At 32.0% G+C, this 18,745-nt stretch overlaps 1 protein-coding gene across 4 annotated transcripts in view; it reads left to right on the top strand.

Moving 5' to 3' along the window:
- Window positions 1-18,745, top strand: part of LOC145284483 (nonsense-mediated mRNA decay factor SMG5-like) — a 1,021,751-nt gene that overhangs the window by 171,297 nt on the left and 831,709 nt on the right. For 2 of the 4 annotated variants that reach the window (XM_080133343.1, XM_080133344.1), the window contains exons 15-17: window positions 3,157-3,261; window positions 6,131-6,185; window positions 13,032-13,161. In XM_080133343.1, coding sequence (XP_079989469.1) covers window positions 3,157-3,261; window positions 6,131-6,185; window positions 13,032-13,161 — 290 coding nt within the window. The remainder of the gene's footprint in view (window positions 1-3,156; window positions 3,262-6,130; window positions 6,186-13,031; window positions 13,162-18,745) is intronic. The other 2 variants (XM_080133345.1, XM_080133346.1) reach the window with 1 other exon arrangement.

Raw genomic sequence — 18,745 nt, 5'->3', positions numbered from 1 at the left:
TGCGTGTGCGAGTTCCTTCCTTATAGGTTCTGAAATGGCTGAGCCTATCTTTTTGCAAATCTCATAGAAAGCAGTGTTCTTAGATATGTTTTGTACAGAAATTCATCCATCGAAAGAATCCAATCTTAAAAATAGTTTTTCTCTCTTATAGATAAAAAGGAATAATTTTTACAGGGGAATATTTTACATTACACCAACAAGGAAGATAATAAAATTTCAGTAAATCATTGCTTTTTAAAAAAACAAATAGATTTATTATAATTTGGAGATATGGTTTAGTTGTAGAGCATTTGACTACAGATCAAATGATCCACTGTTCAAGCTCGGGTGTACCTCACCATTTTATTTTAATTTTTTCTTATTAATGAGTTCAATTTATGATGTAAGAAGTAGGTACATTTAAAATCGCTGTAAACCATTTCTTTGTTTGCATATTTTAAAGCTAAACATTAATCAAAAGTGACTTTTCCAGGGCATTCATCGTCAAGTCCAAGTATCAGCTGACGTGATATTATAAACAAACACAGACGGAATTTGATGAATGACATTTTCATTATTATTATTATTATTTTTTTTTTTTTTTGAAAATTAGTCCACCAGGCAAATTATTCTTCATAATATATAACAATTAATAAGGGATTGATTCTATAATAATGCATACGCAATCTAAAAAGATCTCTCGGTTGGAGTAACTAAACTAATGGGAGAATGTTTGATATCTGGTAGAATGCAAAAACAAAGTGATAAGAAGTTAAAATAAAAACATAAATTAAAATATCATGTTTAAGCATGTTGTATGATTCGGCAACACCAGACTGCCAGCTTGTCATTAAATATTTACCATTTTAATCATATACAAGCTTCTAATTATCGTCTGTTAAATTATTTTATCTTTCGTAATATCAAGTATCAACCCCAAACATGCCTGGTGTTTTTAGCAGTTAAATATTCAACATTCAGCCATATCATCTGGCAAACCCAAAATATGACTCGTGTTTAGTTGCTACATAAAGTAATTTTAATTCTGTTATCTTGTATAACAATTTTCTAATTATCCTTGATTAAAAGAAATCATTTTTATACAACTATTGGTTAATCTGATGTAAAGTGAGAGTTGTTTCAAATGATTGTGTGTGTGTGTGTATATATATATATATACATATATATATATATGGGCATTCAATAAATAATGTCTATGACCCACTTCTCAGAACAGTATAGTAACGATACTTGGCACAATTATTAGTCTTTTTCTACAAGGAACCACCCAGAGTTACATGTTTGTTCCATCGTTTAATGCAGCTCTTGAAACCATTTTTGTAGAACACTCCAAGTTGTTCCTCCAACGACATGACTTCAGAAATCAAGACTGCATCATTTCAGGAAACGCTTTCTTTTCAAAAACAATTTCATGGCTGGGAGAAGATGCAAAGTCAGGAGAGTACGAGGAATGGGGGAGAATTTCATAGTCACACGCCCATGGACTGGAGTGTTGTTTTACAGGAGGGGGATACCTTTGATAATCTTGCCCCTTTTCTTGATTTTAGTAGTTTCTCTTAATTTCCACAAAAGTGAAGCGTAATAGGCTGCTGTAATTGTGATACCCTTTGCCAGGAAATCTGTCATAAGTACGCCGTTCTGATCATTGAGGATTGGTACCATGACCATGCTAGTGGAGGACATATCCTTGCCTTCTATGGAGATGGTGAGTCTGTGTACTTCCACTGCTTTGACTAGGATCATAGTGATAGACTCAGGTTTCATCCTGTGTAATCAGTCTTTTAAAAAACTTTGACTCCTCTTTGCACATCTTCAAATTTATCTTCAAGAACTTTACACGTTCTCATTTCTGGGACGGTGTCAGCAATCTGGGAATCCATCTGGCAGACACCTTATGCAAATGATTATGAATAATAGTTTCCACAGACCCTGTATTAATCTTGACCCCTTGGGCTATTTTGGCGAATATTTTTTTCCATCATGTATTCAATGTTCTGAAAAGAAGACATAATTGTTTTAAAACGATTGAAATTTAAATGATTAGAAAGCATGAAAAACCTCTTTAAAATCATATATGAAGTAAAGGTATTATAACAAAAAATTATTTGAAAATATATCATTTGAAATCAAAATTAAAGATTCTGCAAGAACTTTCTTGTCAACCTAAGAATCTCTAAAAGAAACAGGATTGAACTTTTTACAACATATTTTAGAATATTGTTAGAAAATTTTTTTTATTCATTTCTAGTTTTTCAGTAGATAATCCAAATTCTTTTCTTTTTTTTTTTTGTCATTCATTTTAAAATATTTATGTTTGTAAAAGGACTGGATCTTAACCAGATTTTGCATTTCATATCTAAGATAATAATGGAATTCTATTTGAAAATTATATATATCCCCCCCTCCCCCAAAAAAAAGGTGGTGGGCATTTCAAAAATTTGCTTAAAAAATGTCCATTGTTTTCTTCAGCAGAGACTAATAAATGAAGCAATTCTTTACATTCGTCTGTATTTTATGTTTTTGTTATTAATTTATCAAATTTTTATTCTTCCTGACTATTTATATAGAAATTACAAAAATTACACACACACACACACACATATATATATATATATATATATATATATATATATATATATATATATATATACGTGTGTGTGTGTATGTGTGCATATATAGCATCAGAAAAACCAATGCAGATGAATCTGTTTCAGTGATATTAATCATTCCTGTGGTGTTCAAGACTCTTGATTCATCGAAATGTAGATTAATTCACATCACTTTTTTTTATGTTTATATAATTTTACTTATGTGTTGCACTTTTGAAAAATATCCTTTTTTTAGTTCAATACATTTGAACTTATTTAATTATAATAGTCTTTATCATTAATAATTAAACAAAAAATTTTATTTGAATATAATATTTGATCTTTTTTTTCATGCTTAAAATTGTTAATTTAATTTTTAATAGAAAAAAAAGAGAGAGATGCCGAGTGAATGTACTGAATGATTTGTTTAAGCAACATTGAGATGACTAAGTGTCAGTTCGCTTAAAGAATATTTAAAAAAAAGAAAAGTAAAGACAAAAAACGAATTTTACAAGTGACTTTGATACACTCCACTTGTTGGTATGTTAAAAAGATTTACTTGTTTCAGGCTATAACACAGTAGAAGATTGGCACTCAGCTGAAATAACACAAAAGCTACATGACTTTGTGATAGAAACCGACACAGAGACAAGCCGAGGGCCTACTGACACAGGTGAGACACGAAACAGTTATGCAATGAAATACAAGTTGCTTATCACTGCAATCATTGATTAAAAAAAAAAAAAGGAAAAAGTTAAATAATGCACTGAAATGGGGGAAGTTGCACCAGTAAGGCTCAAAAACATAGGTTCCTGTCAGGCATATTTTTTTTTCACTGAAAAATTTAAGCATTATATTCAAGTTTTAAATACTTGATTGGAATGAGGGAGGCTTATATGGTGTGGAGTATATTTGCAATCTTAATTGCAACGTTTGTGAACTTTTGCCAAATGTAGATAGAAAACATACATTCTTAAAGGTCAATATTTACTTCTGAGTCCTGAGCGTCATATTGTCAAAAATTCTAAAGGGTGTTTTTTAAGAGGTGGCAAACTTTAAATAAAAATGAAATCACAATAAGAAATTTTTCTTATACAAATATGCCATTTATTCCAAAGACATAATTTTTGACATAAGTTAAATATAATTTTGGCCCCACAACTCGCATGTATATGGCATAATCTAAGGGTTAAATTTTCACAAAATCTATGCATTAAATTAGGCTGTATTTTATCAATAATGCATTGAATGGTGTCTTCCAAGTGGTCTCTTGTATCTGGTTTATCAGTGTAAACATGAGACTTTACATATCTCCAAAGAAAATAATCTAATAGGGTTAAATTGCATGAATGAGGTGGCCAGTTATTGTTCAGGTCCATTTTGTGAAATCATCCATTCATCAAATGTTTCTCACAATAAATTGATTGTATCATTTGCAATTTGCAAATGATGCTCAGGTTTCAGTCTCCTCATGATGAATTGCCAAACCTAGCTAAACTCAAAATAAGCGATAATTACCAAATCTGTGATTAAAGAAAAAAGTTGTCAATTTAAAGCCTGCCATCTCTAAAAAAAAAACAAAAAAAACACACACACAAAAACACCCTATACATGATGGTGTTAACATTAACTTGATAAAAATTTATACCGTTATGAAACTAGATGTGGAATCCATACTTCTCCTTTTCCTCTCTCTTCGTTCTGTTATGTTCTGTGACTGTTAATTTTAAAATGCTCAAACTTTTGATATTATCCTTAGAAATATATGCTCTCTTCGGTCACATATTTTCACTAGTCTGGGAGGACAATATGGTGGACAAACATTTACTACACTGACCACCAAGGGAGGAAGCAGTGGTTGCGAGAATGATACCATGACTACAGAGTACGTAGTACATACCCTCCTTTCCACCCTCCTTTCTACCCTCCACTGACATCAGATGTTTTACTGTCAACAAAATTATTGTGCATAGTATATATAAAAAAAAAGAAATATGACAACGCAAATTAAAAATGTATATTACAGAATATTAATTTATTAGAAGCTGTCTATGAAATAAATATGCAAATTAAAAATGCACAAAGTTGTTTGCAGATTACTATGTATACAGTATTTTGAAATCTGCTGCTGCATTATAGAATTAAATAAGTATAATCTGTTTTGATGCTAATATAGTTAGGATGAACAGAAAGAAAATCGTGTTTATGTAGATGTAAATAGGAACAATAAGACCTTCTGTTAAGAGGACAAATATACAAAGAGTACAATATCAGAAATGTTGTGGACATATAACACCCATGATGAGGACAATTGTGTGAATAATATAAATAACAATATATCATTGAAGAAGGCCAGAAAATAAAATGGTCAAAATGTTATGTACGTAACAGTAATATGGATAACAATCGAAATTGTTTATGAAGTTTTTAGATGAGGATTGATTATTTGGATTATTTGGACTACTGTTCTCATGTTGAGTGTTATTTTTACAATGTTTCAGTTGATGTAACCGCCAACCTTCTTCAGGTGTATCTTGATTGAACTCTAGAATCTTTCTGTTGAGCTTGGGAATCTGTACAGAATTTTGAACAGAACCCTTTATTTCATCCATGGAGGTAGCATGCTCTCATTCAGTCAGCCAGGACTCTTGACATAGTTGATAAAGTACTTGGTAAGATTCAGTTGTAAGTTAAACTCTTCTTAAGGTTGAAGGTTTAACCTCGGTGCGAATGGCACTCAGAATGCAATTGCGAATTACTAAGGACTTTTTACCAGTTGTGGCTGATAGAACAAGGGCATGCCACCCGCAATGATTAAAGAAAGGATTTCATTTGAAATTCTGTTCAGATTTCCGAGTTGGATAGAAAGATTTCTGAGTTTAACAAGATATATTTGAAGAAGGTCGAAGGTTATATCAACCGCCAGATGAGAATAGTAGTCAGAAGAATTCAAATAACACGAATAGTTCAAATTGTATAAACTAGGTAAATATTTTGATCTCTTAAATGCATAAAATTACAGTTATCATTAAAGTTATTTAAGGAACTGTTTTTGAGCCCTGCTAATCAGTGTGATCTTAAAACTATACCCAATGTACATTTTAGCAGAATATTAGATGGCATTTAAGCTTCATTGCTGCCTGTCTTGTTTGTGTGTTTCGTGCTTGGCTTTTCTCCAATTATTATGGCATGATAAAACTAATTATAGTCTATTTTGTTATAAATTGTCTCTGTTTGATGTAGAAATTTATGCAAATAAAAAAAAATTTTGATAATTTTTTTTCTTCTTCTCCACCCTTTTTTATTAAGTGTGGGTGTTGTTTTGAAGTTTAGTCATTTTTTGTGGTGTTTTTTGTGAAATACAATATGATAAACATTTAAAAAATCTATTTCTTTCTTTTTGGTGTTGTCACTTTTTGTCATCTTCATTTTTCTTTTTTTGTAACTTTTTTTGTTATATATGTATATTTTCATTGTTGAAGATATTTTCTTTTAAGCAATTTTTTCTCCTTTTTTTTTTTTTTTTTTTTTTTTTTTTGTAGAGCTTTCCAGTGCTCTAAGTGAAACGGATGCTGAGGGAGAAAGCCAGGCAGAAAAGTAAAAAGCATTTGTTTACTTAAACAATTTATTTTGTTATTATGCATTATTTTTATTATATATTTTTACATCCAGGGATATTTGTTTCATTTTATAAAGACTCACCAGTGTGGCTTTATACAATCAATGCATCAACCTCAAACCTTAATCACTATTGACTTTTTTTTTTAAATACTCTTTTTCGTCCCAAACAAGGCATTTGGATGTAAGGAGCTACTATTTGGAATTGTGTCCAACAGAAGATTGTGAGGGATTGAGCAACAAGATGTCTGTTCACATTACATTTAAACCTCTGAAAGTTAGTATAGCTAGGGAAGCAGGAAACAAGAATGAGGGAATTCCAAAGTCTAGCAGTCTAAGGAAAAAACTATTCGAGTAGAAGGCTTTCTAGCATCTACAGAGCTCAATAGTGAATGGGTGGAATTCTGCTACTTGTCAGGTTAGTCAGTAGTATATATGTTGATGGAGGCACAGGTGCCCCAGATGTTATTAGAGTACATTCCATTAATAAAGTACTTGTAAAACTGAGATAGGGATGCAACATTGTAGTGATGGGACAGAGGTTAGAACTTGGTTGATAGTGTGGGATCTATTAACTTTGAGACTTTTTTTGAGTCTTGTTTAAGAGTGAGCAACTAGTGGTAGATGTATCAGCCCAGCTCAAGGTCTAAACGCCCTAGTTACCTTGACCAGTGAGACAACTGTGCGATGTAGAAGAAATATGTCCTAGTTAGTTTTACAATATCAAGTTTTCAAGAGCATCCTAGTCTAAAGGAATGATTTTGTTATTTGCTATGGAGAAACGTTTTTCTACATCAAAATACTTTTCACAAAAGAACTAAATCTGTTCTAATTATTTTTACATAAACATATTTAAGGAAACATTGTTAAAAGAAACAGAAAGCTCTGCTTTATTACCTCCCTTTTTTATTTTTGATGTAGATAGTTTTTTTGTTTTTTTTAACTTTTTAAAATTGGTTTCTATTTAAAATTTTTAAAAGTCTTTTCATTAAAGTTATAAAATATGAAGCTATCTACATCAAAACTCAACCCACAATTAATAATATTGCCTATGAAACCAGTAATTCTATTTTACAACACTTAAAGTAATACAATTTTATCTTGTGATGCTAATTCTGGCATCACAGGATTTAAATTATTAATATCTTCACAGTCTGAAAACATTCTCCCAGTGTCTGACTGATTTAAAGCGCCAATTTCACGGCTACTTTTTTTTTTTTTAATTCTCTTTTCTCCAACTTATTTATTTATTTGCTTTTTCACCTTAGGATGATTCAACTAGGAATCGAAAACGTTTGTGATATATATCGAACTTATATTAATTATTTTTATTTAAACAGATAAACATAAGAAAAAATGAAATAAACAAGGTATAATTGAGTAGAATCTTCCTGCTATTTTTAATGTTTTATTGAATGAAAAGATGCTGCCTAAATACACACACACACACACACACACACATATATAATCAAATTATCTTGTGATATTTAAAAAAAATTAGACTCAAATAGCATTTAAGTTGATATGCCAAATTTTGATTCTAACTTTCAAATTTACATTTGTTTTTGTTGTATTCTGTATAAGAAATTATCTATCTGAACAACTAGTAAAAACCAAAAAATCAAAACCACTAAGGAGAATAATCCGCATTTTAAACAGAAGAATATAAAGAGTTGCCTCCCTTAGAACTAAAATTTTATTTTTTGTATAAAGTAAAAAAAAAAAAAAAGTTGGACAACTGATAATATGGACACAGTTTTTAATCATAACCAAAAGAAAATAAATAATATAAAGAATAGTCTTCCTTACAACTACAATTTGTTTTCTTTCCTGTACAAGTTACAAACAAATAAAAAATAAGATGATTTATGTTGCATCCTAAGTAATGTTTAATAGATACAACTAGTATGCCTGTGTGTGAGATAGATATGTTGGATGCCCCCCCCCCTTGAACTCTGGTTAGATTATTTGAATTAAGAAAAAATTGAGTTTGCAAAGCCAGTTAATCTTTACAATGATAAAGTCTCTTTCTACTGCTTTCTCCTGCCTCCCCCCTCTCTTTCTCTCTCTCTCCTATCCTAACTCTCTCACTCTTCGTCTTCCCTTTTCTCTCTCTCTCTTTATTAGGGCAATTAGTGGATTTTTTTTACAATCAAATAAATCACAAAATTAGCACGATATTTCAACATGCATTTTGTGTCAATAAAGTACATAAAAGTATTTCGATTACATAATTTTTTTTTAAAAAAGCATTCGAGAAACAAACATTGATTTACTCAGCTTTAGTATTATAATAATAAATTATTTATTTACAACCGTTTCATTCAAAGTGAAAAAAAAAAAAAACTAAAATATTTTTAAAATCAAATCCTCATTTGCTTTTTTTGTTTTTTCCATAATATTGTTTATAATATGAGTTTTTTTTTTCTTTCATTTCATTGCAGATTGTGATTGCTTTTTTGTGTTTAGGGATAGTGGTATTTTATGTATCATTTAATCGGATCATTGGAATAATTCTGAAATTGTGCATTATAACAAATGAGTTAACAAACAAGCTTTTGCGCTCTCCCTCACTATTTTTTCCTCTTTCTTTTTATATCATGTTCTCTTTTTGTTCATTTCTATCTCCCTTTCTTTCTTTCCCCTTTCCTTCCTTTGATTCCGCTCTCTTCTTTCTCTCTTTTTTTTCATTTTATTTCTCTCCCTTCTCTCTCCGTCGCCCCTCTTCCTCTTCTCCATCCTCTCTGTTCTTCCCCTCTCTCTAGAAATCTGTCCATCTTATTAAGAGATGAAATATTAATGTCCATTAACCAAGGTAGCTCAAACCAATCTGATTAAAATCACATTAGTGATATACCCACACGAGATCAAGAGTTCATTAGATCAAATCAATTCAGTAATTGTATGCAATGTTTAGCACAGTGACGAGTCGACTCTTTCTTGGGCTTCTTGTAATTTTCCCCATTCATAACAAGAGATGAAATCAGTTGCTCTTTGATCTGTACAAGTGAACAACGGATCCAATGTGCAATGTTTTTATAGGAAGATTCGTTTTGCACGATGGTTGATTAATTGCTTATAAAACTAAGGAAAAGAGCTCAGTTAGCCAAATGGTTATTCACAGACTATGGAATTCTCAATTCAAATTCAAATTCCATTTTTTTTTCTCAATGTTATTCAGAAGATTTTTGTATTATAACCGTTTTATGGTGTTTTTAAAATTTATGTTGCTTACATACAGATATGATTAGAATGAACTCTTTTCACCGATGTATAAATTGCAGTTTGTATTCAATGAATTTGGTATTAAATGACTGAAAATGTTGATGTCAATAATATTTGTGATTCTATAAGTATTTGCATAATGGTTAATGTTCACTAATGGACGGAGATATCAGTGTTCAGTTCTCAGTAGAGGCATACCAAAGATTAAAAAAAAAATGGTACTTGAATACCTCCTTGTTTAAACAGGTTAAGATCAAGAAAAAATGAAGTAATCCAGGGAAAGGAGTGATGCCCTCCCCCTACATCTTGGTATAATAGACAAAATAGATCTGAGAAAAGTCAGAGTTTATATCGGCTGAAACATGAGAATAACAGTAGTGCGAATAATCCATCCTTAGGTAAAAATTAAAAAACATGAATAGTTGTAATAAAATAGCAATTATGGTGAAAGAATTATTTGATTTGTGCATTGTATTTATTTATTTATTTATTTTTTTTTTACATACCTTTTTCGATAGATTTGTGAACATTTAAAATCCATATGTAGCCAATATGTGGTCTGTAATGGTATCAATTAGGCCAATCATGAACCTTTGGTCAGATGGAGCACTGATTCTTATCTGATAATTGAAGTTAAGCTTAGTTATTACTGAGATTGGTGACTATTTGCAAATATCCAGATGTTGTAATTTATACACAGACTAGTCATTCTGAAAATGAGTATTTTGTGGCCATGATATCCTTTTAAAAAAATGTTTAGAACTAGTTCTCCAAGTACAATTGCTTATTGTGAGAGATAAAACCTAGTCAGGTGAAACCCCTATATCAAAAGTGGAAACATCTGCTTCAGTTTTCTTCGAGACCAAAGGTGGGTGTTTCTACTGCTGATGCTGATGATGATAACAAAGTATTTCGTACTCAGATACATTCTCCAAAACTGTATGTGTATCAGTGCAAGTGTTTGTGTGTGTGTGTGTGGGGGGGGGAGGTCATCAGATATAGTTTTAATAAATTTTGGGAAACATTAGGTTTTTTAAAAGATGCAGCCAACAACAGATGCAAGCAGTTTGTTCCATTCTTCAGCAATTAAAATACTATTATGGCATGTGTTCTTTCTAGAATTTTCTGATCTATCTCCTGCTTCCTTTGTTTCAACTTGTTTGACTAGCTGGTCTAGTGGTCTTCATCAATTTTATTGAAACCACATTGGAATATTCTAGTAGCTTTTCCCCAAAAAACTGCAGGCTTGTGGAACTCTTTCCCCCGACTGTTTTCCTCCTCTTTGATATTTTAAAGGCTAAGGCTAATAGGTGTTTGCGATAATCATATCTTGTTCTTGTTAGCTCCTTAAATCAAGTGGCTTCATGCTGTCTGGAGCAATTTCCATTTTAAAAAAAATTTGAAAGTTATGGAAACTTTTAATTTTTTTATTTATTTTGTAAACCTATGACTGTGTTAAACTCCCTTCTCCAGCTATGGGAAAGAAAACAACTTTTGTTTAATATATCATTTATCATTGAATTTTTTGCAATGATAATTATTTTGTTTCAATATTTAAATATTCTCAAAAATAAAGAAACCAAACCTGAAATGTTTGAAAATTTGGAGATGAAGATTGATAATTTCTTTTATTTGGATTATTCTGACTACTATTCCCATCTTGGTTCTTATTTTTACATTTTGACTAATGTAATTTCCGACCTTCTTCAGGTCTATTTTTTTAACTCTGGTACCTATACAGAATTTCAAACTGGACTAGATCAAACTGAAGTAGATTAATCTTGTTCCATCAGCCATGAATGAGTAGAAGTGTTAACTAAGTTTTGACTTTTTTCTTTGTTATTATCAGCTGTATTAAGGATTGAATTTCCAACCTTCAGAGTATTGTCTTATGGAGTTAGAAAGCCCATCTTTACTGCAGACGATAACTTTGAATAAAATAATAATGAACACTTCTACTTAGTCATGGTTGACAGAATGAGAATAATCTGTTTCCATTCATCAAATAAGGGTTTCAGTTTTGTATAAGTTTCCCTGTTTGAAAACCTGCATCAAAGAAGGTTGAAAATTACACCATACGAAATGTGAAAATAACACCCAAGATGAAAATAGTAGCCCAAATAATCCAAATTATACAAACTGATATTACAGGATGGGACAATAAATTTTTCGCTCTAAAGAAAACAACACTACAGTTTTATTTTAAAACTTTTCTTGAAAAAATCAATTCTGGTAACTTGATTATGTAGTAGAACTGACATGTAGTCAATGTAGCCACCTTCAACCTCAATCACCGCCTTGATACTGGTCCGGGACTGGGAGCATGTCTTTTCCATAAGTGCCGGTGGGAGTTCAGCGAATACTCAATGAATGGCGGCGATCAGGCTGATTTTAGTGTTGTGGGAGGTCATGTTGGTGATGTTCTTGACGTATGATCAAACGAAGTAGTCCAACTGGTTCAGGTTGGAGAAGGAGGGTACAAAGTCGTAGCACTCCTTCTAAAACCAAGCCTAGGTCTCTTTGGATTTGTGTGCCAGTGCCGAGTCCTGCTGCAACACCCAGGTTCTGCTAGCGGCCACTTGGTTGCTCCAGGGGATCACCACACTCATCACATCCAGGTACACATTGGTGTTGACTTTTAAGCTGACTTCGAAGATGTGAGGTGGCATAATGTGGCCCTTACTTGAAACCACACCAAAGGCCATAACCATGGCTGGAAACTTCGTTGAGCTGTGTCCTCAAGCATTGAACCATCTGGATTTGTATTTTGACAGTGCTGGCAATGGTCCTGTTGTCATAACTTGGATCGGTAGAGAGCATGAGTTGTACAGCGATACATCTCTGATCTTGCTCGTTGATATTTCAAATATGATAGGAGGCTCCTATTGCTCTTGGGATTTGTACACAACTGGCCAACTAGTAGATGGTCTACAACAAAAAAATAAAATTGGTTTTCATCAAATGGAAATGGAATCATGTTGTCTTTTCTGTGGTGACAATTTTATCGTTCCACCCTGTAATTAAAAATTTGGTAATGTATAGACACAGTGGCTTAGAAAGAAAATAGCTGCCGAGTTCTTAGAATTCATCTAACAAATCTTGTAAATGATTTTTATATGGGAATGATTTCATGTGGACTAAAGAAATAACAATATTCCAAAAATATGAATTTTGTCGTTTAATATAAACAAAAACTTATAATTAAAAAAATTTTTTTTTTTAGCAAATCAAACTTTTCTTAAGAAATCTTTATAATTTATATGTGGAGTAAAGATCTCTTTCAGTTCTTACATAAAACTCTAAATTAGTGGCCATTTTCTTTCTAGCCCACTGTGTCTATACATTACCAAAAAATTTTATTTTCATAATGATGCAGTTGGATTCGTTGCATTTTCTATTTGTTAAAGAAAATTTTAATAAAAAAGTACAAAGGTTCCAAGATATTAAAATGTTCTATGTGGCATCAGCCCTTAAAAGTTGACCATAACTTATGGATTTAAGTCGAGAGATTTAAATTCGATTAAAGTACCTACTTTTGCTGTTTTAGCTAAAATTTGAGATTCTTTCTAAAAAAAAAATGTTTTTCTTTTGTGCATTCAGAAATGAAGCTGACCGTCTACACATGCAGCACGTCATTGAAGTAACCCAGAATGAAGGTTTGCTTCATGTTGTCAAAGTTCTTTGTGACTGGATGAAATGTCATGCCAGTGTGATAACAACTTGCGCACAGGTGAGACCTTCCTCCTCCTACTACTACTACTACTACTACTAAATGTTTTCATAAGTATCTTTCTTTTCTAAAAGTTAGTTTTTGGGAGTTTTTTTTTGGTAAATTTCTATTATGTCACATTTCAGTTATTTTATTTCGTTATTTACCAGTGACATCAAATGGATGCCTACAAAAACAAATTATGTAATGGTTGTCTTGCAATTCAAAAGAAAAGCGATTCATTTCACATTCAATTTTATAACACACACACATTATTAAACCTAGACATAGTGAGATGGGACAATAGAACTGAAAGAGGAAAATATAAAATACCAAGGTCTCATTTATGACATGAAAAAAAAGAAAATGGAATCCTAGGAAGATCTCTATCATTCTAGTAATTATAGGAACAACTAGACTCATGGAAATGAATTTCAAAAACTATCAGACAAATATACCCGGTAAACCAAGTGCAAGAGAAATACAAGCAATTACACTTACTGTGATAGCTTAGAATCTTAAAAAGATCTTTATGAATAAAAACTTCAGAGATTTAGTATATTTTATACAGTGATTCTGATATCTGATTGGTTAATTGTTATCACTCCTGGCTATAAATAGAATTGTTCAAATCTTTATGATCATATCTAGTACATTTATGGCAAAAGTAATTTGTATGGCTACCCCACACTGGCATGTATGAGTAATTGTGCACCATTCTTGAAGTGATATTGCCTCTAGTAATAGCTATAAGCTTAATACCCGGATACTCCACGCGACTCGATGAATTCTTGCCCTATGATTTAGTAAGACATAGAGGCCACAAGAAAAATAGAACAGTTAACTGGTCACTTGGGGAGAGAAAAATTAACATTCTTTATTTCTTTACAAACTCAAGATTTTAGAGATAGAGGGAAATCTTCATTGAACACTTGAATGTCTATATATCTCATATAGAAATCAGATGTTGACTCAAGGAAGAAGCCAATTGATTTCTGAAAGCTTAGACTGAAATAAATAACAAAATATACTTCACACTTTACTGCAATCTTATAGCATGCTCACACAAGAGAACTTCCATGGGGCCTTCCAGAAGTTGTTGGAACGGTACAATGAGTGCATTGCAGCCGGAGGAGATTACTTTGAAGGGGACTAGAGCTTAATGTGTGTACTATGAATAAAAGTACACATACGAAAAAAGTCTGGAAACTTATTGAAGGCACCTTGTGTGTATGGATGTACGTATGTATGTATATGTAATGTAACCTATTTCATAGACATTTATTCATGCTGATGTAATATATATACTTTGACTGGGTGACGTTCTTTTGGTTGCCAGTCAGACATGATGTGTATGGTCGTCAGATAACCGTCAGACGTGTTTTCTTTTTTCTTTTTTGGCAAAATTATATATTTTAATATATCCGAGGAAGACCGAATTTACCAGGCTTGCATTAAAGCTTATCTTAACATCGTTGTTAATTTTGAGGGACAGGAACTAGTTTCGGTGGATATTTTTGTGACTGAGCAGCCCTTTTAAGGGACAGTGCTGCTCACTTAGATCATGGGAGAGCTCTAGAAAAGGTGACCTTAAACTCATCTGTTCCTATTTTTAGCTGGTCAATTACCTGCGGTTGACGGTTGTTCATTTCTGCAGGGGACACAAAAGAAAAAAAACAATAGGATTTGTTCTAAAAAGAAGACTAAATTGAATACTGCTACCTGGAACATTAGGACACTTCTTGTATTTTTAATCCTTCGTCAGACACATCTTGTCAAACTTGAGAATCTTTCTGTGGAACTTGAGAATCTGTATGGAATTCCGAACAAAATCTTATATGTTATGCATGAAGGTAGTTGGCTCTGGTTTTGTCAGTGTTATATACAAGAAAATGTCTAGAGGGAGACACAACACATATTGAAAAAAATAAAATAAAATAATTAAAAGAAGGAGGTAAAGAGAAAAATAAAAGAATTTATTGACCAGATAAACAGTGAAAACAAATATTTACAAGAATAAGGGTGTAAGGGAGATAAATCCGGTTTTACATGGGCTTGAAAAATAATGATATATTGCTTTGGTCAGAATATAAAATCAGGAAATCAATATTTACCAAGAGTCCAGTTCTTTGTGATGGTTTTTGTAATTAACTTGTTTCAGGAATTCCTTACAACCTGATTTTATTCCAGGAAAAATAGGCCGGAGTCATAAATAGTTAAAAGATCTCCCCAAAATAGCATTCCTTCTCAGAGCTGATTAATAAGTTATGTTATGATGCGGTTAGCATCTATTAATAGTCGTGGATGGAGCTTTTTAGAATTTATAAAATGGAACACTATGACTTGGAACTTTCTGGAGCCTGTGGAAAAAGAACACTTTCTGTTCTATTTTTTAGAACTCTCCAGAAACACTTAAAAAGAATCTTTTTATTTTCTAAATGTAATGTAATGTATTTTAATAGTAAAAGTTTTATATTATTATATATTATAATATTAATTTGATATTATTTATATTTTATATTTATATTATATTATTATTTATTATATTATATATTTTATATTATTATATATTATAATATTAATTTGATAGTATTATTTATATTTTATATTTATATTATATTTTATATTATTATTTATGTAAGAAATTGTAATTTCTTAATATTTTAAACAGGAAAATCTCTTTTGACATCAGCCATGACCAGGGTGAAGTGTTAAGCAATTTGTAATTGTATTCCTAGTAGTGCTTGCAGTGAGAATTGAACCTTCATCCTCTAGAAGACTGTCACTTAAAATTGATTATTTCTGTTTACTTGCCTCCCTACAAGGGCAGAGTTAGACACAAGGTCATTTTTTTATGTAGGGGAAATCCACTTTGATTTTTTTTTCTCTTTTTTAAACAAGAAATTGGTTTTATATTTTGGCTTTGGCTATTACACTTTAATTTTTATGATGTACCTATTTACTATGCCGTCTTTTCTCAGAATTGTCCTTCCTTTCTTCAGGAGGTGGTTGCTTGCATTTTTTTTTTTTTTTTTAATAACAATTATGTTACCAACAGCTTTCAATTTCAGATATTGAAAGGTGTTTTTGTTTCCATGGCTATCGGAAAATATTTTGCTTATTCTCTTATTTGAATCTCCATTACTAACGGTTACTATATTGTCCAATTTCTACTGTACACTCTTTAACCCTTATCCCCGAGTGGCTTCTTGGCCATGATAAGTGGTGATGCCTATGTAGTAAAAAAAAAAAAAAAAAAAAAAAATGAATAACCATCTTTTATTCCCTTTTTCTTTTCTCCTTCATTACAATTTAACTGATTGATTCTCACGTCATCCTCCGTTGGTTTTAATTTGTTCATTCTAAAATTATGAAAATATGAGCAAATGTGTTAAAAATTTTAAACATGGCTTCCATTATTATTATTAATGACAGTAATAAATATTAAATGTTATTAATAAGTTATAAATATTATTATTGATAATAGCAATGATAATTATAAACAGAATATTGAGTTAACTAGCCCCCCCCCACTCCCTAAAAAATGGTGCCATCTACATTGGACGGCATTATACCAAAGAGTTGTGAATGGTACAGAAGGATCAAGGAGGAAGAGTACTAACCAGACCTCCACTGGAAAATTTGCAGAGAGCACTGTGGCTTTAGGGAGGCCTTTTGCCACCAAAACCCCAGGAACTACTAATGGATGTTGCCAGCAAGAGATCAAAGCTAAGCCATTGTTATTATAACATGAAGATATCGGTGCTGATTATTGAGAGAAGTGGAGAGCATTGAAAATCTAAGGAGACTTGTTGTCATTCAGACTCCAGGGAAAATTCTAGATTCTTGCCAGTAAGTGATCGCTGGTAATGGTCAGTGTGAGAACTGCAATTGAAACTATAAACACTAAAAAGCCACATGTAAAATGTAACAGTAGAATAAAATGATGGAAGAAACGTCACATGAACCCTAGGCAAGGGAAACTGCAAGAACTCTTGTAAACTATGCCCTCACCCAATACCTCAGCCTCAGCTGATACCACACAAAATAGTCATGAATGGTCAAGGAGGATGGAAGGACAGAGTAGAGAACTCTAACTGAACCTCCACTGGTTGAGTGCAAAGAGTATTAGGACCTTGGGGAGACTTATTGTCACTGTAATTCTCTTGAAGATTAATGGGTATTAACAGTGAGAAATCATGGTAAGCGATCGTTGCTATAATGCAAATTGATTTGCAAAGGTTATTAAAAGAGGTGGAGAGTACTGGAAATCTGAGGAGACTTGTTGTTGTTACCCTAGACTCCAAAGAACGCCACCTGTCATTATCAGGGAGTAATCGTTGATGATGACTAATGTGAGAATTCCTAGTGAGTACAAATAATAATACTCACACATATTACTTTTATGGCATCACAAACAGGCACAAGTAACAACACGGTTAAAGTGTAATGGCCACGTTTAACAATAATTGCTTTTTACATCATTTTTTTTTTTTAATAGTGTTGATCTTGAAATTATTGAAATAATGTTTGCTAACATTATTTCAAAAGGAATGTTATTTTTAAGAGTAAATTACACAAACATAGCCCGGTACAAGTGCATATAATGATTTGCTAAGGCATTTCATGTTTGTACATTACTTATCCCCTTTCACCCATATTTAAAAAAATGACCTCATCTGATTAGTGAAGATGTTGAATGGTGATTAATCTGATTTTACTAAGGTAATAAACTCTGACTATATCCATTTTAAAATGAATTGTTCCAAAATCAAATGGTCATCCCGTCAACTATAACAGTTCAATTTATTAATAATTGAAATTCTGAAAAAATGGCATTTGATTTATTAATTTGAAAACTATTTAGCTAACAATTATTTTTAAGGTACGAAAACAAAATATGTCTTTAAAAATTGAATTACTATTTTTTTAAAAATACACCAAGAGACATTCGTTTTATTTATTTAAAGAATATTCAGCTTACAATTGTAACATAGCGCATGTGGCATGTGCATGTGTGAGAAAATCAGCAGCAGGTGTAGGATAGCTGACTAGTGAAAATATAAGCAACAACCACTGTCTTAACGCATATGCAAATTAAGCAAGTGTGCATTGCGGATGTCACAGGAAGGTGGAAAACAAAAAAAGAAAGATGTAAAGCACGTAGTAGAGCAAAAAGAAGTAAGTTGCGTGCAGGGAAGATGGAGATGTGAAAAGAGGGCGCGTCAGGTGGTAGGGAGAGAGACTTTAAAAAAGCACATGTTATATGGCAGTGTGTTGTAAAACACATGGGTGTGTCAAAAGACTTTTGGAAGGATAATGAAATGCGTTATTTTTGGATGCCTTATCGTCAGTTTCATGGCAAGTGCTCGTCTGAGCTCTAATATATTGTCCCCCGCCCCCTGGCCTGACTTTCACGAAAAACACTCGTCTATCTGAAACCACTATCTATAATTTCCCCCACTCTTTATCTGTGCCTAAACCTAAACATAGATTCCATGAACAAAGCTTCTTTTTTCTTTTTTCCCTTTTTCCCCCATTTCTCTTTTTTCCTTTTTCCCTTTTTCAGCACGTATATGGATAAACAGATTATATTGAACGGCAT

This window comes from Euprymna scolopes, chromosome 9 (genome assembly GCF_053919585.1).
Source record: "Euprymna scolopes isolate OS-2025 chromosome 9, ASM5391958v1, whole genome shotgun sequence".
NCBI lineage: Eukaryota > Metazoa > Mollusca > Cephalopoda > Sepiida > Sepiolidae > Euprymna > Euprymna scolopes.
This window is presented reverse-complemented; position numbering and strand designations above follow the sequence as displayed.